General features: G+C 44.8%; 1 protein-coding gene across 1 annotated transcript in view; it reads right to left on the bottom strand.

The window, feature by feature from the left end:
• Positions 1 to 23914, bottom strand: part of arid1b (AT-rich interactive domain 1B) — a gene marked incomplete at its 5' end in the record, with an annotated part of 158745 nt that overhangs the window by 5732 nt on the left and 129099 nt on the right. Inside the window, 9 exons of the mRNA XM_079287339.1 lie at positions 571 to 740; positions 1935 to 2076; positions 6224 to 6446; positions 7620 to 7835; positions 8594 to 8788; positions 10624 to 10727; positions 13107 to 13237; positions 19785 to 19946; positions 20946 to 21258. Of these exons, the coding sequence (XP_079143465.1) occupies positions 571 to 740; positions 1935 to 2076; positions 6224 to 6446; positions 7620 to 7835; positions 8594 to 8788; positions 10624 to 10727; positions 13107 to 13237; positions 19785 to 19946; positions 20946 to 21258 (1656 nt within the window). The remainder of the gene's footprint in view (positions 1 to 570; positions 741 to 1934; positions 2077 to 6223; positions 6447 to 7619; positions 7836 to 8593; positions 8789 to 10623; positions 10728 to 13106; positions 13238 to 19784; positions 19947 to 20945; positions 21259 to 23914) is intronic.

Genomic DNA, 23914 nt, shown 5'->3' with positions numbered 1-23914 from the left:
GTTGTTATGCAGCGAACATCCACCACATTATTCATTCAGACTCCATTCTCTCCAGCCTTCAGAGGCGCCTCCATCCTTTCTAAAAACTACTGTTTGTTCTCAAAACTAAACTGCACCAGTTGGTCGAAACAGGTGCTTCTCAGCAGGATGGGAAGGATGAAAGGTTGAATGCGGGGAGGATGAAAAGGATGAGCAAAGTTAGGATGAGACAAATGCTAAGCTACGAGAACATCAGACGAGCCAGTGTGTTTTCCGTAAAGGGATGCGTGGCGTAACAAACACTTTTCATCTCCTTTCATAATTCCAGTAGTAAAACACACACACACACACACACACACACTTCTGTCCTGACTAGACAATGAATTAGACCGACGAGAAAGACAAAAGAACAATTTTGACAAAGAGCCATGTAAGTTTTTAAAATGAAGTCGACAATGCAAAATAGTTTCTGAAAATGATTTTGTCGGCCTGAAAAACAGTTTATTCACATACGTCTCAAAATGGGGTATAACAGGTCTGGGGCTTGTTGTTTGGGAAAAAGGGTGTCTTTTCAGCGTGTGCCTCACTCACTCTTCCTCATCCCGGCGAAGGGGTCCTTGGCGTCGTACTGCATCCTCATCATCATGTCTGGCATGCTGAGGCCCTGCTGGTAAGGAGCTGAGGGGGGCAGGGAGGCAGCACGCTTCTGGAAGGCCGGGTCACTCACCTCCGAGAAGGGGTCCTGTATGCTCACACTGCTCCTGGACAAGGCGAGGAGGGAGGGAGGGAGGGAGGGAGAGAGAGAGAGAGAGAGAAAGAGAGAGAGAGAGAGAGAGAGCGAGAGGGGAGAAGATGGAAGCAGTGTGAGAGAGGAGCAGCCATGGATTGCACACACTGAAAACATTGATGTGATGTGTGAAGGAGCTCTATGCTCTTATTTTGAAGGGGAAAAAAACGTTTTAAATTGTTTCAATGATGGATGTTTAATTTGTGTATAAAATACTTCATATATTCCATAAAATAGTTGTTGTGGTCGTAGTTTGTTGTCAGTGGTGGATTCAAAAGAACTCAGGTTAAAGTAAAGAAGTATCAGCAGCAAAATGCACCGATTAAAACGAAAAGCACTCCTTGTATGATAATATATTATTGGATTCTTTTTACAGACACATTACTGTAGCCCAGTATGCAGGAATTGATGTTGTAGTTGGTTAAAGTAAAGCTAATTCAAACGACTTTAAATACTGTTTGTGTAATCTCTCAAGTCATCATATTTTTATGAACTGTACTATAGTTTGTTTGTAAAACCTTGATCTTAAACATAAGTAGTAACTGTCAAATATATGTTGTGGAGTAAAAAGTATAAAGTAGCATGAAATAGAAAAATATTAAAGTAAAGAACCTCAAAAACTTAAGAACAGTACTTGAGATTTATTTAGAGAACTTCCACCACTGTTATGTTATATGACTTTATCACAAATAAAACAAAAACAAAATCAACATTGTCTACTTTCCCAGGGTGCAGATGAGGAACATTTTACAAAATTAAAAAGTGAAAGCCTTGAAATATCATATACAGAGCAGCACAGCAGAATGTAAATGTTGTCTTCAATCTCACCTAAATCACTTCAAACTAATGTTAATGTTGTATCTGAACAGAACGGTGCATATAAAGATCTTTGTCTTTTTGATAAATCCTGCTTCACTACACCATAGTTGTCCACAATTTAGGTTTATACCATTTATCAACAGATAATCCCTGTTCATACATAAGGAACATTTTGTGCTAACTATCACACTGCAATTAGTTTTTACAAAATTGATCACAGAAAATAAAGAACTACTATCGTGGCAGAAGTGGTAGAGGCAGCAATAGCATGAATGTAAGTAGTAATAGTAGCAGCAGCATCTCAGTACTGCGGTAGTATTATTGACAGTGCAGTATGTCTGTGTGGTACCTGTTGGGGGCCAGTGGTGTGACCTGTCCCAGGGGGGTGGTGGCAGGTGTGGGGGGTTTCAGATCGCCTCCTGCCTCTGCTGTCGAGCTGCTGCCAGAGGACTGGGGCGTCTGTGGACCTTGGAGGGAGCCGCCTGAATTAGCTGGAAGACACAAGTATCCTTTTTATTGTCATCATAGCCGGACGATTCACACAATCCACAGGAAAAACGGCAACACATTCAGACCGCAGGGCTCCCATGTCTTCAGATAGCATCTTGAAGCCGGTTTGAGTCAGAGCGGCCAAACTGGGCTTTTCGCTGCAGCAAGGTGCTGTATTAGAGAGATAACTTTGGACTTAAGGCCAAAACACTGACAGTGTTACCCTTCATGAGACCTGAGCTCAAGCAAACAGCCTCCACGAAAGACTGTTTAACAGAGGCCAATGAAAAGTAGCACTGCTCTTTAATTGGAAGCAGTTTAAAGATGCTGGGGGTGGCACACGTGTATTTGAAGAATATATCGTGTACATATTGGGTGGAGTCAAATTATGTGCAAGCTAATACTTCAGCAAGCATCCCCTAAATATGAGTGAGGAGCTTGAGAAAGCACATTCTTGTAACTTTCTTCTAGAAATAAAATACATCCCCTCACACAGAGAGACTCCAACTGAGGTTAAAAACTGGGTTAGCGTGCTCTCTTATTATGACACCATATTTCTGTACATTTCTCAGTTCAGATGATGAGAAAATTCTAAGAGTGCCAAGAAACACGAGCCCAACACACAAAGAACCCCCAACCAGATAAAACCAAGGGATGCAAAGTCCCAGAAGCAGGTTTAATAAAAAATGTGGACCGTTACGGCTAAAAGATGACAAAGACGGAGACTAAAAAGAGAGACTATGAAAGTATCCTAATGAGCATTTAGTGTAAGAAGACTTTCTCTGGAACAGCCTCGGTGGCCTTTCCCTGCACCGCACGTTTCCACAGGGAAAAAAAAGAAAGAAAGACATGAGCTTTAAACATTCATGCTAATTCTGAATTATTCAATAATACCCCCCTGACTTCCTGGGATATGCTTCAGATGAACACGCACGCACGCACGCACGCACGCACGCACGCACACACACGCACACACACGCACACACGCACACACACGGAGAAGTGCAAACAATGGTTGGGTTAGCGAGGGTTAACAGGTTTACCATTCCTTAAGAGCAGGCGGGCAGACAGACAGATACATAATACCAAGCAGTGGGGTTACGAAGATGGAGGGGAGGTGGAGGAGAGCGTGAACTCAACTGCCCTCTGCTCCACATTGAGAGGGAGAGACGAATGACAGAGCAGGCGATGAGGGAAAAAAAAGTGCGCGTGCAAAAGCCATGGGGCTGACGTTTGATGTGTGTTCACGAGAGGCTGTGTGTGTGTGTGTGTCAGTGGGTGACATAATCCAGAGGGGCGGTGGTGGTGGTGGTTGGGGGGGGGGGAGTCAGTTAGCCGAGCCAATTTTGTGAATGAAAGGTGACGGCGAGGTCGAGTTTGTTTACGTTCTACATTCCAGTCCTCATTAATCACTCCCCCCCCCCCCCCCCCCCATCATCACAACTACACACAAACCCTCTGCAACCCGTCACCCCGACCAGCCCGCCGGACAAGCTCCCTCAGTGACATCACTGGGCTGTCAGTCTATATCGGCTGTCAGGGTGTCAGGAGGGCAGTTTGGAAAGCGTACTAGATCCAAACAGAGGCATGGAAAGGAAATGGGTGACATTGTTTTCAAGCTTGGTATTCAGCACTTTTCACAACAGAAAGACCACACCTTTAAAGGAAAATGATGGTTTATTACCACTTCGGTCGTATTGTAACAGCTTTGACCATCATTTCTGTAGGTCATGATAATATTGTACGGTTCAAAGCACAATCAACAGCAACCAGATTATGGTCGAACGTTCTCCTGTTACACAGGAATATATCCATCTTTGCCCTGGTTTCCTGGGATATCTTGCCATGAATTAAGTTTGATTTAAAAAACAGCACAGCAGACAATTGATCTCGTATTTCGACGCAATTCTTTCATATTCATCAAATTATATATATTAGTTTGTTTGAGGTGGAAAAATTCACAATGCCGACAATACAGAATCATTTGATTGATTCAACCACAATGACAATCTGTCATCGCACAGGTCATGGCTTAATCATTCACAGCTACAGTACACAGGTTAAGGTGAACCAGGAAGTCTGGCTGTAAACTGTGATGGAGGTTAACAACAGGTAGTTTGGGTGATCATTTGACTGTTTGCCGAGTATGTCGTCTCTTTTTAGTTCAGTTTTAGCTAATCCGCAGATTTACGACAGACTTGACTGCTTGTGTTTCTCGCCACGCCGGACTTCTTGTTGCTGTGTGCCCTGATGTCAGCAGTTAACTTGGTGAGTTTAATGGAAAGAATGAAAACTATGGAATCACCCTTCAAAATAAGTATGTTTTAAATCCACTTTAGCATATGTAGAATACTTTTTTGAATGTTCTTGTCTGCCATCGGCATTGCAGTACTCGCTGTATATCATGGGGACCACCCTTGTTTACATGAGCAGGTGATTTAAAAATGATGCAGCAGATCTCACTTGTTGCAGCATAAGCACTTTGCACTTTAATGCGGCATAACCAACAGGCCGTCCAAACATCTCAAGTATTGACCTTTCCATATTTCTCAATATAGCCGCTATCTCTGATTACGTGTACCGTGGTCCCATCAGCTCATGTGGGCAAAATGAGATTCTGTGAAATTGGCGTGATTAGGTCCCGTTGAATAGATGAGAGGGGGCTAAATTGAGAATTATAAAGTGTTATGAGCAAGAGGGAATATGAATTGCTTATATATATGTGTGTGTGTGTGTGTGTGTGGCTTATGTGTACTGTACACGTGTGTGTACATGCAAATGAAGGCAGATGCTCTTTTTCACCCACCAGGAAAAGCAATCTGCAGTGTCTCAGGCAGGTGAGATGCTCTGATGTTCTATTTAAAAGCCAGGGTCACTTTTCTCATCTCCGCTGCAAATTAGAGACATGACCTTACCGCTCTATATCGCTCCGACTCTTTCCCTCTTCTCTCCTGATTCTCGCGTCATAATTGTGTATGGAGACACTCGGTGTGAAAAGGCATGTATACGCAAACAAAAAGTACCCTTTGTGTTGTGGTGCTGTGCCAAAGCAATATTACTTAACCTCTCAAGCGCTGTAATTAAATAAAGGCGATGTCCCAGGTTTGAGGTGCAAGTGCTGATGGTATCGTAGCTCAACTTCATTAAACTAAGAACCGTCTCATCAAAACAGTGCTAACGTCCACAAATGTCTCTTGGGTTTTAAGGTGTGTTCATGTATGCTGGTTTTCATAATGTAGCACACACTGGCTGGCCATGAAACTGAAAGTTGTTAAAGGGTTGATTCGGTCAAATTACAGAAGACATTTTCTCTCGAAGCTCTGGCGGTATCTGCAACGTAGATTTTGTTGATGTTTGTCATTTTTCAAAATTCTAATTTTGGGTAAACTGACCCTCTGACTGTCAGTGCCTCTATGAACTGTTTTGGCAGTGTTGGATAGACATGACTCATTTATATTTTTGGCTCTAATAAATCACTTCACTATTTTAAAGCTTCTGATGTGCACAGCATAACATAGCTCGCAACAATAACATGACCTTTTATTCAACAGCTAATGAGCTGCAAAATCAAATGGCACTGTTTGTTTAGGCCGAATGAGTTGACTCTTGAAAACGACACAACCGTACAATTTTATTTTTCCTACTTAGTTAACTTAATATAATTCTATATAATATATAATATAATATATACTGTGCATTTTTATTTTTATTACTTTGTTTTCTTAAATTGAATAGGTCCTGCTCTGTTATTTTATTATATTGCATATAGTGTGAATTTTCCATACCCAATATTTTATTTTATAACCCTCTTTGCTGCTGCCACAGACAAATTTCCCCTTGGGGAAGAACAAAGTACTTTTCTAGTCTATTCTAACCTGCAACTAATATGTCTGCCAGTTCCCAGTCCTCCAAGAAACTAGCATGGCAGCTACCATCACTACGATGTTTCCGACTCAGCGGCAAAACCTTTATTGTGGTGATGTCGTGCGCCACATTGTCATGAAAACAGATCACTCGTCCTCTGAAGATTCCTGACACCTGTAGTTTGATCAGCAGCACCTGTTGTTTGGCTGCCGACAGATGGGAGAGCGGAGTGGTGAAAAAAACTAAAAACAACAACCAGTGAACGAGGCTGTTATCAGGCCTTACCAGGTGAGGGGGGCTGGATCTTGACCTGCTTCCTGCTGTCCCCTCCAGCCACGCTGCTGCCACTGCTGCTGCTGTCTGCCGGCGGCTCTTCTCCCCTCTCCATCTTACACTCGTAGGCAAACAGATACTGGATGTACTGCTTCTTGAGCGAGCTGGCGGAGGTGCTGGATGTACCCACGTTCAAGGTGGTGGACAGCTCGCGCCACTTCTTATTCTTGTTTACCTGAGCGGTTGAGGGTCGGGAGGGGGCAGACAAGACATGAATTAGTCAAATGAGGATCACTGATCACAACGATTGTGCACAACTGTGCTCATGCCCTTTCTTTATTTAGTAATGGATCCCCGTAGCATCAGCCACACACTTGTCATTTTGCCTGGAGTATGGTAGACCGCAGCCTGCTGAATTTAATCGAATTAATTCCAAGGCTGTGCACTTAATATTTTTCGACTTACTGTACAACCACAGAGTTGTAGGTCAATCTTGAGGATTGCACATACCAGAAGCAAAAAAGTACGACATTATACGGCCACAAGTATGTGGACACCCCTGACCACAGCTAATCGGTGCTCAGTTCCAATTAGGGGGAAAAACCCAATACTACAACATAAAAAAATATTTCAGACAGAAGTACACTTCCAGTTTTGCAGCAGAGTTTGGGGAAGCTAATTTCCTGTTTGAGCATGACAACGTCTAAGGCATGAAGCAAGGTCGATAAAGAAATGTTCATACCAGATGTCAGTGTGGATAACAAGACTGGCCTGCAGAGTGCCCTGACCTCAAGCCCATTCATCCAGCTCAACTGGAACACTGACTGCGAGTCAGGCCTTATTTCCCAACATAAGAGATCGACCTCACTCGCCTCACTATTGTGGCTGAATGAGAGCAAAGCTGTGAAGGGTTCCAAGTGTGGAAGCTATTCCAGCAGCATAAAAATGCCCACGGCTTTGGAATAAAAAGGTGTAATGTTGTCCACATTCTTTTGGTAATGTAGTGTTTGCCGTTTCCTGTAAATCCTGCTACCGTTAGTATGTAAAGCTTTATATACGTTGTACATTTTTATCACGCGCGGTTTGACACGTGGAGTCCTCCCAGAACACAAGTATTGTGATATTTTCAGGAATACGGGTTCCCCCGAGAAGTATGTCATTCTCTTGAGTACGTCTCTCAACATTTTACAAGCTCACCATATGCCATGCTGCTTCACTGCACATTGCTGGAGAATATTAAGTTGATGATGCACAAGGGCAGAATCATACAAGTTTCCTGTAGAGGTTCCTGCACAGAATATTTCTTCATCTTTGTCTGTTATCTCAGTATCTGTACTCCTGTCCAATGGCAGTGAAGTAGAATCTGATCTAACATTTTCTCAACGACATTGACTTCCTTAAACGTTACCATGGCGAGGCCTCCAATCTCCCGAACAGCTATGTAGAGCTTCCAGAGGTCCAGCGGCTTCTTGCCCACAGCGGGAAGCTGGGTGACCGGCGAGCCCCTTTCCTCCATGAAGGTCAGGTATCGCTCTACCCAAACCCGCCTCTCCGGCTCCACACCCAGCTCAAACAGCCGCGTGATTCGCTCCCCACTGACGGAGGAGGAGTTCGGGTTGGCTTTCTGGTGAGAGATGCAGATGACTTACGGTAAATAAATGTAAGAAAGTGACCTTTTATACACTACATTCTTGTTATACACATTTTTATCACATATATATAAAATGTAAACTATATGTGTTTTTTTCCAAAAATGTTCATTCATGTTCTGTGGACACATAATTTACTTCACTCTAAAAATGCAAATTTGAGGAATTCCTGCTCAGTATATGCTACACATTCTGATATACAGAGTTTATTCTGACAATTATTTTTCTTTGCTGTTTTCTGCTACAACAACTCACTCTCCCCATGAGGATCATTAAAGTTCCATCCCATATTTACACATCCTGAAGTAGGCCCTTGGTTGAATGACCAAGCAAAAACAAACACTTCTTTAGAGCACTCTGTTCAGTGTGCAGCCTGTGTTTACTTCAAAGTTCATTCACAGCACATTCGTAGCCCTCAAATTCAAATTGGAGGACAAAGTTTAATCTCTCGCAGTCATGTCTGGCTTCAATCCAGGTTCCGATAGACTTCTGTGGTCTAAGAACCAGCTTTTGATCATGTAATTACACAATAATCCTTCAGTCATACATTAATCAATCAAACTAACAGCTTAAGCGGACGATATTGTCCATAAAGGGAAATTCACATTGTTTAACTGATCGTTAAGTCGCTTGGTTTGGTTTCTGTGTCTATATGTATTCATGTAATTCCTGTACTTATTCAGTAAATGCACGCATCCACCCATCCAATCGTGTTTGAGCTTCTCGTGCTTACAGGACTGGAGGGGGTCTTGAGGGGCCAGGGGGGGCTGCTGATGCTGTCGCTGTCGTCTCCGTGGTACGAGGACAGGCTGGCTGGGCTGGGTGAGAGGGGAGAGGGCACGGGCAGGGCACTGCCTGGCGTGGCTGGCTGGGACACACACTGCTGGGAGCTACTGCTGCTGTTATTGTTGCTGTAGCCGTCCTGTAGCTGGTGAGGAGTGGAGAGAAGAAGAGGACTTTCATTTTCTTTGTAAAAAGGCATCCATCACCCACCTCCTTGCTATCAGTATAGCACAGCGGTGTGTTCTACTGCTGCCCACACAACACGAATGTGGTCATAGCTCAAGTTTGCAACAGTAGATGACCCAAAATGAGTCCATATGTGTGTGTGTGTGTGCACCAACATACGGAGGTGTGTGTGTGTGTTTGTGTTGATATGCATGAGTTTGGAACCAGAGGTGGAAAGTACATAAAGTACACAGAGTACTTAAGTATAATTTTGAGGTATTTCCATTCCACATGAGTATTTTTTATTTATACTTGTACCTCACTACATTTTAAAGGGGAATATTGTACTTTTTACGCATATTATTATGTTATAATTATTCATGTATTTGTGGCTGGTCAATTTTTTCCTGCATGTGTGGATTATAAATGTATCGTAGCATAAAATGGAATTACTCATGTAAAGTACAAGCACCTTAAAATGATACTTAAGTGCAGTACTTGCATACTTGCATGTACTTAGTTACTTTTTGTCTAAAATAGCCCTATAGCCAAAGTACGGCAAGTGTGTGTGTGAAAGATTTAGCACGTGTTACTGCTATTGTGTCTGCATGCATAAATGCATGCGTTTACATGCGAGAGATATAAAATGCATGCAGATCAGTATGACGAGTCTGTGTCTATAAATGTGTGTGCGCTTCACTTTGTGTAAATCACTCCACGTTAGCTCACATTAGTGTGTGAGTCTTGTGTAGGTGCGCATACATGTGTGTGTGTGTGTGTGTGTGGGTGTGTGTGTGTGTGTGTGTGTAAAAGAGACTGCGAAAGAGAGAACAACAGCTTGACAAGTGCTTCTGGTCTGTGTACAGAATGCTCATGTCAGCAAAACCTTATCTTTCTCCCTCTCCCTCTCTCTTTCTTACTCTCCCGCCCTCTCCTGGCAGACAGATCATCTCTTTTGGGAGCACTCGGGGTCTTTCTGGCTGCTCTGACTGACTTAAATAATTCAAAAGGCCCTACTATCGCAATCAGCAAAAGAAAAGACAGGGATTTGGAGGGAAAAGACGTGTAGTGGATGTGATGGAGGCGTGTGAGTCTGTTTGTGCACACCTGTGTGTGTGTGTGTGTGTGTGTGTGTGAGAGGGGCTGTTAAGCAAAAACAAGGGGAGGGGGTAGAAAAGAGCAAAGAGCAGAGTTCTGTTGTTGCTGTGCTGAGCCAAGCTGAGCTGCAATTGTAGGGCAAAGTGAGAAGTCAGCATTGTGTATTGGGACGTGTGTGTGTTTGTGTGTATGTGTGAGGCACTGAGGAAGTACTGTTTAGGAGAAGGATGGTGCATGTGTCTATGTGTGTGTGTGTGTGTGTGTGTGGACTTGCTGGAGAGGCCAGTGCGTGGCTTCTTGACTTTTTGTAAAATAAAATAAATGAATAAATATGCATGTGTTGTGTGTGTTTGTGTGTGTATACATGCACTGCATTTCTGTGTTGTGTTTGAAAGTGTGTACACGCATGTGTGTGTACTGCAGATGCCCAGCCCTCTCTCTCTCTCTCTCTCTTTTTTTTTGCAGCTCGGGCTGCCAAAACATCAGCAAGAAGAGAGGGCTGGGGGCAAAAAACAAAGCGAGGAAAACATTAGAAATGGTAAATGTTAAACAAATCATTAAATATGGTGCGAAAACAACAGAGAAACAGCCCACTGTGCTGAGGCAGCTTATGTTGATCCGATTCGGTTTGCTTCATTAGGAGAGCAAGATCAAGAAAGAGAGGAAGAGAGGGAATTGCAAAGAAGGATGGCGAGAGGAAAAAGGTCAAGGAGCTACCTTTGGTTTGTGAGGCTCGTTGGCCGGGCCGCTGTCGTCTTTTACGTCCGTTTTCGATTTCCCATCTGGGCTCATCATCCCGTCTCCCGACATTCCCATGGCTCCTTCAACAAGAATGAGGAAACATTAAAAAACTTGTCCTTTGGCCATAAATAGTATGAATATATAAGATAATAAAGCTTTCTCCCAGCCGGTATGCTTTGACCACAATGTAATGAAGATGTTTACTTGCCATGTTTTTGTATTAGAGTCAATTCAATGTGATTGAACTCCCTAAAATGAACAGTGCCCTCTTTGTTTGTGCTAAAAGCTGCTCGATAATTGTTTGTTTGATGTCACAGGCAAAGTCAGACATGTAAAATGGTTTACATATTATGTTCTTCTTTCTGTGTTCTCAAGGGGCCTCTAAAGTCTGTCCAGCCATTCATCTCCAAGAGAAGATTGTGAAAGAAACTTAAAAAGCATTTTTTACCACTTAGAATACCTCACGTATTCAAAGTGGCGACAGAATGGGAAGGAGATGTTGGCTGACTTGTTCCTGCTTTCAAAGACATTTGAATACCTTCACGAAGTTTCTAATTGAAGAAGAGCTGAGGTCCTTAAAGACTGATTTTCATAGTGCCAGCTGCATATTTCTCATGAACAGAAAGAAGTGCTCCTTGAATACGAGGCTCCCCTCTTTATTTTTCCCTTGTGTGCTGCGGCACAGTGGGAAAACTAATGGCTTTTTACCGTGCCCAGGGGCAAACCAGATGAGTTTTGAGGAACCATGGCGCTCTAATTCGTTTGAAGTTTTCCAAATGTCACGCATTCTGATGTTTGTGTTTGAATAAAAGGTGCCTTTCACTTCGGGAGCCACAGAGCCGAGATGCATTTAGCAACAATGAAGCTGGGTGAAGGGCTGAAAGAAAAAGGGATGCACTAGGGCTGGGCGATATGGCCTAAAAAAAAAATCTCCGATTTTTTTACAAAAAATCCGATTCACGATTTAAATCGATTTTTTCCCCCCAAAATTTTTTGCAGATGACAGAAGCTGTTGAAAACAATTTTTTCTTTTATTTTGTGATGATTTTCCCAAGTAGGTTGATAAAAATAAAGTGCAAACAAAACCTGAACATTGTAGAAAGGTGCCTGTAGTATACAAAAAGTATTTGGTCACTCTTTTGTTTGCCTGAATCATTTAAATATAAAATTAAATTAAACATAACATTAAATGGCATTAAATAGTAGCCTTCCATTGTAAACAACTGTGCAAATGTAACTTTTTACAGTAAGCTTTTCTAACTGAATACACTGATACAAACACAGCATGAAATAAAATGTATATGACCCTTTAACATTCACATTTTCAAAAGTGCAACATCTGATCTAACATCAACATAACATATTTTGCACAGTAAATAAGTGCATGTAAACAAAATCAAGTGCATTCACAACATAACCAACAGTATTAAACAGTAGTGCATGTTTTTTCTAAATATTTTTTGCCAGGAAGACAAGCCTGTCTACTACCTCTGGCTTCAGGCATGCACGGTGGCATGTAACAATGCCCCCCCCCCACACACTGAAAAGCCTCTCAGAGGGGGCACTTGTAGCTGGCACAGAGAGGTATTTCTTTGCTAAAGTACTTAGCCTTGGAAAGTTAAGTTGGTGACGCTTCCACCAGTCAAGTGGATCGGTGTCTGGGTCAACCTGCTGGACCACAGGTCAGTTGTTGCGGAGTAGAATGACATCCCCTCCAGCTCCGCAGAGATCCTTTGGCGTGTACTATTGTACAGCCGAGGCAAGGCAACGTCAGAAAAATGTTTACGGCTTGGTAGCACGTACCTGGGGTCCAAAGCTTTGAGACGGTGAATAAACCCCGGCTTTTCCACGGTGTATATGGGCACCATATCTTTTGCGATATACATCGCGACTGCATCCGTGATGGCTTTCCACCGGGCACTCTTCTTCTCATGCGGAGTACAGTTGGTGAATGTCTCCAAAATGCTGGGTTGTTGTTGTGAGGTGGCGGCGGCGGCGGCCAGCAGTGAAGCTGCTGGCCGCCATTGTTTTAGTTTGTAAACAATGCGCGCGCACTCTACTACGGGAACCCAACGGGGGGGAGGGGTGGGGGCGATTTTCTCGATTTTCAATAAAACACATCGCCTTAAAGCACACATTCGAATTAATCGATTAAATCGATTTATCGCCCAGCCCTAGGATGCACCGCATTCATCTTTCCTCACTGGAGCAGAGAAAGTAAGAGCTCAGAAAGTAACTCTTGAATTCTTCGCCTTTCAGAATCTTTTGCCCCTTTTAGTCCTCCCTCTCTCCACCTGCCTCTGAATGAGTCCCTAGGTTCATCTTGCGATTTCTCAGTGAACATGGGGTGGTTTGAATCCTGTTATATGTTTGGCTAATGTCAGAACCTGCGTGGAAGTATTCAAACCCTGAGACAACAAAGACCCATTACTCTGCTGGTCGGCATTCAGCAAGTATACCTGAAGGCGGCATGTTGTAGGCTGGACCTTGTGCATTGCCTGAGCTGTTGTTTCCCGTTGGCTGGCTGTTGGGGACAGTGGTAGCCATGGGGCTCGCCTGGCTCAGGCCGGGGCCTTGATAGCTGCCCTGCCTACCACAGAAAGAGGAGAATGATGTTAGTAGAGGCGGTAGGGATGAATCCAGTTTTGATTCACAATGTAATGACAGGCTGTGGAAGAGATAAGTGGGTCACAGTGAAAGCTGCCGAAGAACAGAAGTCACAAAATTGTCAATCTGTCACTGCCTTACTGCTTTATTTGTTGTCGTAAAAACTGAGCAGCATGTATATCTGAAAGTCACAATGAAAGCACCGTACACAACATATCCCTGATCAAACAAGCCGCTCTTCTGAAAGGTTGAAGATGAGCACGCAGCATCAAAAGAGAAAAACTCCCATCCGCTCTTTGCTCTTCTCCTCTACAAATCCCCCTACCCTACCTCTTCCCCTCTCTTCCTCCCTCTCCCACAAGTCATAATTTAACTAATTAAGGTGTGCTTTTGGAGAGGATCATGTTATTTGTTGCCATGGTGCCAGCAGAAGTCAATCTCCCTCCCTAAGCCTCCCTTCTCTCTCTCTCGCTCTCAGGCGGCTCATCACATGGTGTTGCAAGTGACATCAGAGGGGCTTATCTGCAACCTGCTGAATGCTGGCCATCCATCCATGTGTGTGTGTGTGTGTGTGTGTGTGTGTGTGTGTGTGTGTGTGTGTGTCTGACTGAAGGCAACATCTATCGTTGCATGCCAGGCAGGCCAAAGCCAGTGACATGGGGGCTGAAAGGGAACACCGTGTTTGGAACAATTTGGTCTGTCTCCTGCTGTCTCAAGATTATCGCCTGGACAACCATATAAAAGGCCGCTGGGAGAAAAGGGTTGAGAGAGCCTGGGAGAAAAACAAACAAACATGTGAGATGAAGCGAGACAGAGGCCTAACCGACTGAACACATAAGAGAGGAAAGGAAGGCGGACTGAGAATGCGGGATGAAACAAAAAGAAAGGAAGACAGTAAAAGGAGAGGTGGGAAGGGCAGACATCTAAGGAGATGAATGGTACTAGCAAGGGTGGATTTAAAGGGAGACAGGATGAAAGGAAAGCAGGAAGGAAGGAAGACATCAGAGAGACAATGTTAGGCAACGGCAGACCACAAGGAGGTGTATTTGGCCCAAAATGCAACAATGTTTTATGTGGACGAAAAGCAAAATTCTATCCAGATTTATGCCAGTCAATTCCCTCCTAACTGGCATCTTTCTCTCTTTCACACACTCACACAGACACATAGTGTAATACCTCATGTTGGAACCGATACACATAGCCTAAGAGGAGGGATTGGCTTGGTAAACCTCCCCATAATCTCATCTCACAGATGTAAGTAGTCATAGAGCACGGCTGATGATACATATGTAATCCCTCTATGGGGGCCGAGGTGCACAGGGGAGCTCCATGGCAAAGAAACAAGCTCACACCAAATCCACGCTCATCTGGCCCCATTTCCATATAATGGGGGAAATATAGACTCCTTCGGTTGCTGCGTACGTGTTACCTAAAAAGCTGTGTGTGAGTCAAGACACAGAAATAAATGTACCTTTTGATCGTTGCAACTTTCCCCGCAAGTGAAAATGTACGCCGCACGCAAACTCCCACAAAAGAGAGCGCTGTTCAGCCAGAAAGGCAAAAAAAGTTTGGAAAATGCCAGAGAACCTCACTTATCCACACTGTAAAAACACCCCTCACCCAGCAATATAAGCAGAAGCTCTCGTGTGAATGGTGAAATACCCAAAACAACAACAACAACAACACAGTGGTTTGAGGTTTTCAACTGTGGCACTCTCCCATTATGACAAATTCATGTCATAAAAAAGCCCATTAGAAAGCACTTGATGGAGGCATTGCACAGCGTTTAATCACACGTAATATATGCATGTGCCGCTATCGTAAGGGGGGAGAAAAAAAAAAAAAAAAGGCATTCATCTTGCTCTCAGGCACCTTGGTGCCGGGGAAAAAACAACCCCATCCTGTTGCCGCAGAGAGAGAGAAAGAGTGAGTGAAGGAGGGATAGATGTAGAGGGAGAGAAAGAAGGGAGGTGGAGGGAAAGAGAGAAGCAGGGAGGGAAATTAAGGCAAGAGGAAGCCTGAGTGGTGTGTGTATGTGTCCCTGGTGGACCGATGGGGGGGCGTATCTTCAGCTCAGGGCCCCAGAGCTGAAGGTAATCGCTGTTCCATGAGACTGAGCCGAGGGAACACACACACGCACACACACACACACACTCAGACACACACACAGTAAGAAACATGGAAACATCTATACTAACAGCATCAGGCCAGTGCACTCTGTTTGTTGTTTAGGAGTTGCCTGAGGAGGGAGACAGATAGAAACAGCACTCTCTCAGAGTTTTCTGCCTTTTTTTTTTTTTTTTTGAAAAGTTTGCGTGAGACACCACAATACAGGGAAGATGTAAGAAAACTCTGCTTTGGGACTCTGGTTTGTTCGGCCGGTCCAGACATCGTTGGGGCAGAAAGGCGACCACCTCTCACAGCTGAAATGCATAAATACAAACAGACATTGTCATTTTTTTTTATCACTTCAAAGTGACAACTACCATTGTTTTTCTATTCATTCTATCTAAATACTCTACCCTGGCTGTCCTTCACTCTCCCCCTTGTTTTTTTCCCTAATTCTAAAGACACACACACACACACACACACACACACACACCTCTCTCTTTTTGCTATTGAGTCCACATGTGTGAAGGGCATCGGAGAAGGCCACTTTCGCACCGTGGGCAGAGTGTGTGTGCGTGCGTGTGTGACAGTGTGTGTTTGAGCGTGTCCTTGTGTTCATGCGCGGGGTGGGCGCTGTTGCCAAGGGGATGCCATGGTTACGAGGTGCCAGCCAACCAGCTGACGGTGTGTCTCTCTAGAAGTGGTAGCGCCTTTGTCCTTCATTCGTGGTGACAGGCCGCGCTGACGCCTCCCAGCGCTGCTAACTGGACGAGACAGCAGAAGCGCTGGGACTGCAGGAGTGTGTGTGATGGCTGAGCGTCCCTCGCTATCGATCCCTTGGCATTGTGTGTGTGTGTGTGTAAGAGTGTGAAGAAGAAAGTGAGAGAAAAAAGAGCCAGAGAGAGGCTGCTGGATGGAAGGATGGAGTGGATCGGCTGGAGGCCATGAATTATATATGGACCCAATCTGTTCTCAGGGCAGCTTGGGCTCATAGCTCCTCCAAACTCCTGACTCAACTCACCACCACACATACAAAATTGTACACAGGAGGGGGGGGGGGGCAGAATAGCCCCCCCTCACAAAAAAAATAAAAGGACAGCTTTTAACATATTTAATCCAGAGAAAAGCTACTCTTCGCTTCTCCCTCCCCTCCTTCCCAAACATCAAACAGCTCAGGATGGATGGAGGAGAAGCCATTTATTTTGCCCATCTAATGAAAGCAGAGCGCTGCGCAACACTGCCAAGACTGCGAGCGACAAAGGACCACGGGCAGCATCACTCGTTCTTGACATTCAAGCGTTACTCTTATTTATTTAGCAAATTTACTTACTAAGGAGGTCAGAAATGAATGATTTGGCGAGGATTTGCCTTGGAGCACTCTCCTCTCCTCTTCCTTCTTCCAACATTTTTCTCCCTTCAATTTCCCTTTGATTTACGGCTCTTTTTTTTTTTTTCTCTCGAGCTTTGCTCTTCTTCTACTAAGTGCTTATTTTGTCGACAGAGCCCGTTCCTATAGCTCCAGGAACTTTTTGTGGAGTGTCGCCGGCAGCGCTGGAAAGTCATTTGAAAAGCCAATTCTGTCCTCAGAAGCTGCTGCCAAGAAAAGCTTATACCTTTTAATACTTTCAGTTCTCTTCTCTTTTCCAAAAATAATTCCCGTAACATCAATCCACAGCCTCTTAAAAAAAAATGCTGTACCGCACCTTTCTTCCAAACAAACGTGTACCTCCACTGACAGGCTTGACACCGTCCGTGTTATTGGAACATGACATGTCAGACTTTTTACGCTCATCATACTGACAACTGGCAGCCTAGAACGCCCAAAGAGTCAACTTTTCATAAAACTGATGCCATTTTCCCTCAAATGTAATTTCAAGAAAGACCACCATCTATTTCTGAAATTAGGAATTAACCTAGATTAAAAAAATTCTGCAAGATTTTCTGAGTTTGTCGTTAAAATAAAAGACGTATTTCACAGCTCACGTTAACTTTTAGTAGAGCAACAGGGTGCCCAAAACTCTCTAGGCCAACACTGTTTCTCCTAAACCACCGATCCAACCGATTGACCAATAATCCAGTCGAAAAAACCCACTTTTGCCACACTTTCTGAAGATTTAATCACGACCCACGCCTGCAGCAGTGGGAGACCAGAAGTGGCCCTCCTCTGCTCATTTGGCATTCTTTTCACTCAGCATAATGAAGCCGGAGTGTGTCTACTAGCGTGTGAGGGTGTGTGTGAGTCAGGGTTGGATGGAGATTGGGGATGAGACGTGGAGATGGAGAGGGATTATTGGTGGAGACCTAATAAAGGGACGTGTTCAAGAAAATGAAGAAAAGAAGAGACCAGCCAATGACATCGGTGCTAACTAGCCCCTGATTTGGAAGGTTGGGAGCGGGCGGCTGTGGCAGTTCACTCAGGTTGGTGCATCAAAGAGTGAAACTAGACACGTGCTACGACTAACAACTTGTTCCTCAGACAGAGAAGAACTAGGGCTGAATGTTTCAGAATGTTGCACTGAGATCTGGAGAGCAAACGGGGAACTGGAGCCTTTAACTGCAGGTTTTCGGAGGCCAATTTTCTCCTGATCTCCCTCAGATGTTCTAAAGTGGGATCTGAGGAAGAAAAACATAACAAGGCTGTGCTGGAGACAGCGGAGAACAAAAAGCAAATTGGGAGGAAGAAAGACTGAGGGAGATAAAACAGTCTGGGTAGGATAACAGAGCTGCATGGAGACGGAGAGGGCGATACAGTTGGGAGAGTTGGTAAAAAGAGTGAAACAGGTGGGAGGAGAGAGAACAGATGCAGACGGGGAGGGATGAAAGAGGTAGAATGAGCGACAGCAGACAGGAACAACTCCGAGGGCAGCACAGAAACGGGAGTATTCTCCAAAAATGTCCATCTTAACAACCAGTTAGGTTCTGTTTTTGTTTAAAATCAGTCAAAACAACTGTCTGCCAGACTAATTCCTAATTGTAGGAAGAAGAAGAAAAATCTGTATTCCGAATAAAGAAGACGTATAGTATAGCAAAATGACAAATAATTCAGATCTGTGAACACTGATATGCTTTGAAAACAAATAGTCTCACCAAGTTGGCAGTTAGTTTATGAAAGTCTTTTGTTGTTATAAAAATCAACCGTCTGAATATTTTTTCCTTAACTACAATGAAAGCAATGTTTGTTTTGAATGAACACATTTGGACGTTAGCGTGAGCATCTGCAGCAACAGCCAATGTAGCTGAGGGAAAAGACAGATTTCCAAAGGAAAATCAAAAGAAAAAGCCGCCATTGTGCTGGACGTTTTGCTTCAAATATGACCTTTGCAATGCAGTAAAACACACACAACGTGCCAAAGATGAAGATAGCACACCGAACAAAGACAAGAAACCCAGGGATGTTTTCACAGTCGGCAGCGAATCAAAATGGATCACTGAGAGGAGAAACACATGAAGACACAAAACACTCTTTTGAGACAGATATGTAAAGAAACAGCACAGGAGAGAGAGAGAGAGAGAGAGAGAGAGAGAGAGAGAGAGAGAGAGAGAGAGAGAGAGAGAGAGAGAGAGAGAGAAAGAGAAAGAGAGAGAGAGAGAGAGAAAGAGAAAGAAAGAGAGCGAGAGAGAAAGAGAGAGAGAGAAAGAGAGCGAGAGAGAGAGAAAGAGAAAGAGAGAGAGAGAAAGAGAGAGAGAAATAGAGAGAGAGAGAAAGAGAAAGAGAAAGAGAAAGAGAGAGCGAGCGAGAGAAAGAGAAAGAGAAGGAGAAAGAGAAAGAGAAAAAGAGAGAGAAAGAGAAAGAAAGAGAGCGAGAGAGAAAGAGAGAGAGAGAAAGAGAGAGAGAGAAAAAGAGAGAGAGACCTCTCCTCCAGCAGCGACACAGCCAGCTCTCCGGTGTCTCGGTGAATGTGAGGAGAGACTGACAGTCAGTCTGATTGGTCCCAGCAGTGGGGATCATGTCATGCCACTTCTTATTGACAGCCCAGCCATCCCTTAATGGCTGGGCCAGCATTTGCATTGCTGTGTGTGTGTGTGTGTGTGTGTGCACTGGGCCCCCCTGATGCACGTAATTAATCACACACACTGTCAGCTACACCGCAAAATGCCAACGCAGTGCACACGACAATCTGAAGCTCAGTGAGTGTGTCTGTGTGTGTGACCATGCATCATACTGTCTGTTAGAGTGACTAAGACGTGCTGATGATGATAATGATGACTACAGTGATGATGCTGAAGGTGATGATGGCAATTACAATGATGACTCCTCTTGATTTGCTCCGAGAGGGAGCTCGTGAGAAATATCACCATGATCCCTTTCAGGTCTGTTTAGCCTGAAAGAGGTCCCTTCAGTTTAGTCACACGACACACAAACACATATAGACGGTATATAAGGCGTGCAGATACACGTGTTATGAGGGTGGTGGACCTACCTATAGTGCTGTGAATGTGAGGGTGGTGGGATGGGTGGATGGTGAGGTCTGAGTGGAGGGGAAGGTGGTGGACGGGCAGAGGCGGGTTGGGGTGAGGGCCAGTGGGTGGAGGTGGGTCGGGGTGGCTGCATCTGGACTGGGGACCTTGCATACGGAGGCCGCCTGTAGATCGGCGTCAACGGACCCCCCCGACAAAAAGAGACACTTCACTTGAAATATCATCACAAGCTCACAGTCTCCCGTCTGCCTCATGCACCATCAGAAATGGGGAACGAACATTGACAAACGTTAAAGCGCCACCTCGGCCCGGAGAACGCCTGGAGAGGCGAAACCCGCACCGATTGGAGGAAGCGCATAAACAAGTTCCCCCGGCAGGGTTCAGGAAAAGTTTACTGCCCACACAATCCCACAACAGCCCTGGTCTCCGACGCTACCACTGATATATTCACAGCTCCAGCCCTGACGGAACAATAATATCCCTGAACTCATATAGCCTACCATTATAGCATCAAAGCGCTTTGTATTTGTGATAAGGTGTTTGGTGTCACCTCTGTCTCTGGTGTTTTCACAGTTAAACCTAAGGTTTGCTTTTTCCTCTTTTATGTTTTGACAGTGCAGTATTCAACCCATACAGTCTGCTCACAGACCAATATCTCTCCTCCTGCAACAAATGGCACTTGGTGTATAGTGCCAGCTATCAACATGTCAGGCACTTTATGAGATGTGTGAAAATAGGGATAGCTCCGCAAACGGCTCATAGAAGCGTGGAGCCCCTGAGAACGACTCTTGCCTTCACATCTGAAAAGACTGCTGTGGCGCAGAAACTCTCTGTGGTGCTTTTCAGCACACCTCCCCACAGATGACCCTGATGTGAGATAGAGGAGCGTGCCAGCATTGCACTATTTCCAGGTGAAATAAAAAAAAAGGCTTAGTCCCACAAAGAAGTTCAGGCCATTTCTGTTTGAATGGCGCTGTAATATAATATTTACACAATAATCACTTTAGGACAATTATGGCACAGGAGCAGCAGCAATGAATTATATGCAAATACACACACACGTTTGTATCTATGCTATCTATATACAAACTTAGGTGAGAAAAAAAAAAAAAAACATGATTTACTAAAGGCATTAGAGCTGAGTCCATGCTGTGCTCTCTCACCTGTTGTGTGTTGAGTTGGCAGATCCCGGCATGGCAGCTGCTGCCTCCTGGGCCTTGCGGTTAGAATTACCCAAAGAAGGAGGGCCCATCCCGGGCCCAGCTGGCTGGGGCATGCTGGGGGAGCTGGGAGCCATGGGCGGGTACGCCCTGTTCTGGCTGCCCGGGCCGTGGCTGCGCCCTACAGGTATGGGCTGGCCGGGCCCCTGGCCGTGCATGGGGCTGCTTGCGTTCATCCCCTGGCTGTTGGTCATGCCGGGGCCGCTGTAGCTGGTGCTGGCGGGCCCACCATAGTTGGAGGGCCGAGGATAGTTGCCTGGAAGAAGACAACATGGGAATGAGCCTAAAATCATTGAAAATGTAGGTATTACACAGACTGTCATTTAAAACGTAAAAGATGACTGGTTGTCACTTGAGACTGTCAACATCTCACTTGAATTTGATAGATTGCTTACGAGAATGACACAAAATGGCTGCTGTGAAATACAGCAGTCTCAGAAGGGTGCTATGAATCACTTCATTTGAGGGAAATGGAGTTCATCAAGCGCTTGTCAGCTGTTACCGTTATACCTGCAACAGTGATACACACAACAATTCCATCCCTCAAGAAAATAATCGTGTGACAGACGTGGAATGTAAAGAGCAAAAATAAATTCTGATTCATAAGCTCTTTAACCTCCTGAGGAGGCCGTAAAAACTATATGGTGGTGGCGTGTGCCGACATTTTCCACAGCTGCAGGTTTGCTGGATGGCCATGGGAGCAATTGTCAATCTTAAGGCTGACTTTGTGAAACACTTGAAAGGAGCTCTAATCTGCAGTAAATGCTTTCTTGCTGCCCTGGAGGGCCACATGGCCGCGATGCCAGGAGCTTTCCTAAGGCACACTTAAACCGCTCCATTCTGGCTCGAAGAGCAAAGCTCGACTCCAACGCCAGCTGCAGTAAGAGCTGAGAGAGAATCACCGTGCTGTCAAAGACCACATGTACACACACGTAGGCCCACTAAAACACACCTACTGCACATGTAAAGGCAGTGCAGCCCCACACACAGAGCACATCGCATTGTATTCCCTCTGCAGGCGCCGGGCCTTTTGACTGTGAGATTCCCTCCCTGGGACAAATCCCCCCCCCCCCCCCCCCCCCGCAAGATAGAAAGGAAAATGTGGCATCCTATATTGTGGAGGGGGCTATTTATTTTGATTTGATTAAGGGTGCTTTAGTTGGGCCTCACTGCTTAATCCTCTGTGAATGTCTGGAAAAGGGGATCAAGTCCCTTTAAAACCTGAAGGCTTTTCTGCAATGCTCAGACGAGGGAAAGTTGAATGACAATATTCCACAAGAGAGGGGGGGGGGGGGGGGGGGGGCGGGACGTCTACCAAAATGGAAATGGCTTCTCAGTGTCCTCGAGCTGCTTCAGTGACACTTTCCACATGACATAAGCCTGCAAGTCCAACAGTGGGAGGGAGCGAGAGGAAGCAGCAGAGGGTGGGGGGGGGGGAAACAATACAGACAGAAGTCAGCGGGAAAGAACTCATGACCCCCCCCCCCCCCCCACCCCCCTCCCCCCGAAGCCCCGAGATAGGATTTATATTGAATCAAAAAAAGTCTTTCCCATAAAAGTCAGCAGCTTCGGTTGAATTTGTCCAGAAATTGTGATGAAATCTACTGCGGGAGATGGGAAAAGAAGGAGAGGATTATTTCTGGGCAGGCTTTGGTGAGTCGGTGAGCTGAGTTCGGCTGACACCTGTCAAGGGTTTTGGGGCTATAATAGGGAAGCGTTCAGGAAGAAAGGATGTCTGCTAATGAACACAGGAGGATACGTATGGTGCACAGTACATGTGTGTATGTGTGTGTGTGAACGCATATATAATACTTCTGAGACCTTGCAACCAGTGAAAGACACATTTCCATGTTTCTTCCTCTCACAAGCGACCGCCTACAACGCTGTGGAAAGAATCCTGGGAACGGTGTCCTGCAGCTTCCTTCCTCTCGGCTCAGTTTGCTACAGATGAACAAGGTCAGCGACCTCTCTCAGCCCTTTTTGGACAGCTGTTGAGCCCCGTGTCATGGCCGTCTGCCATACATTCTCAATAGCCTGGGCGGACACTGTGGTTTTTTTGGCCCTTGTGACAGACTGAGGCTTCAGCACACCTCCCGGGGAGTGGTTTAGAACAAGAAGTCCCACTTGGACAATCTGCATTCTTTTCCCCAATTCGACGGACGAGCTAAAAGCCCCAAAGATGGGAGTTACTGGAAGTTTCCATGAGAATGTATTTGACTTTAGCAGGAGGGAGGGGTGTGAGATGCCAAGCCAAATCTAACTGAAGAGGTTTGTGTGCTACATCGAGAGAACTTATCAGCCGTGACGTACTACCGTTCCAAATGTTCTAGTTGTGGGCTACGTTTCCCTCGGCTGACAAAGGAAAGACAGAGTGGCCGTGGGACTGGGTTAATGTTAAGCTTTCCTGTGAGAGTAAAATGAGTGAGAGCTCAACCCTGAAATTCTAAGTGTTTTCATAAGAGCCATTTATGCTTTCTAAAGGCTTTGGCGATGCCATTCAGATTTCATCAGATGAGAAAGTTGGATCATTGCGGAGGCAAATGATCCAAAAAACAGATAGCACAGAATATATTTATCTACAATCACAACACATGTAATATAACATCAATTGACAAAATCCCTAGTATTATTGTAAACCTAGTCCATGACTAAATTGACACGCTATGGTGTTAAATTCATAGAACTGAAAATATGTATTAGCTGCATTTTTAGCTGTAAAAGACAATATGGAAGTCATGGGAGTTTTGTGTAGAACCAGATAGAAGTCAGCAAGTTTCTGCGAGGCAAGAGTCAGAGTAGTTCAGTTTTTTAATGTCTCTCCTAACTTTGAACTTCAAGTTAACTTCTGACAGGAAGTGAATACAAAAGTGTGTCTTTTTTTAGTCATAACCCTTCATATAGAGTATTACGAG

This window comes from Melanostigma gelatinosum (genome assembly GCF_949748355.1).
Source record: "Melanostigma gelatinosum genome assembly, chromosome: 16".
NCBI lineage: Eukaryota > Metazoa > Chordata > Actinopteri > Perciformes > Zoarcidae > Melanostigma > Melanostigma gelatinosum.
This window is presented reverse-complemented; position numbering and strand designations above follow the sequence as displayed.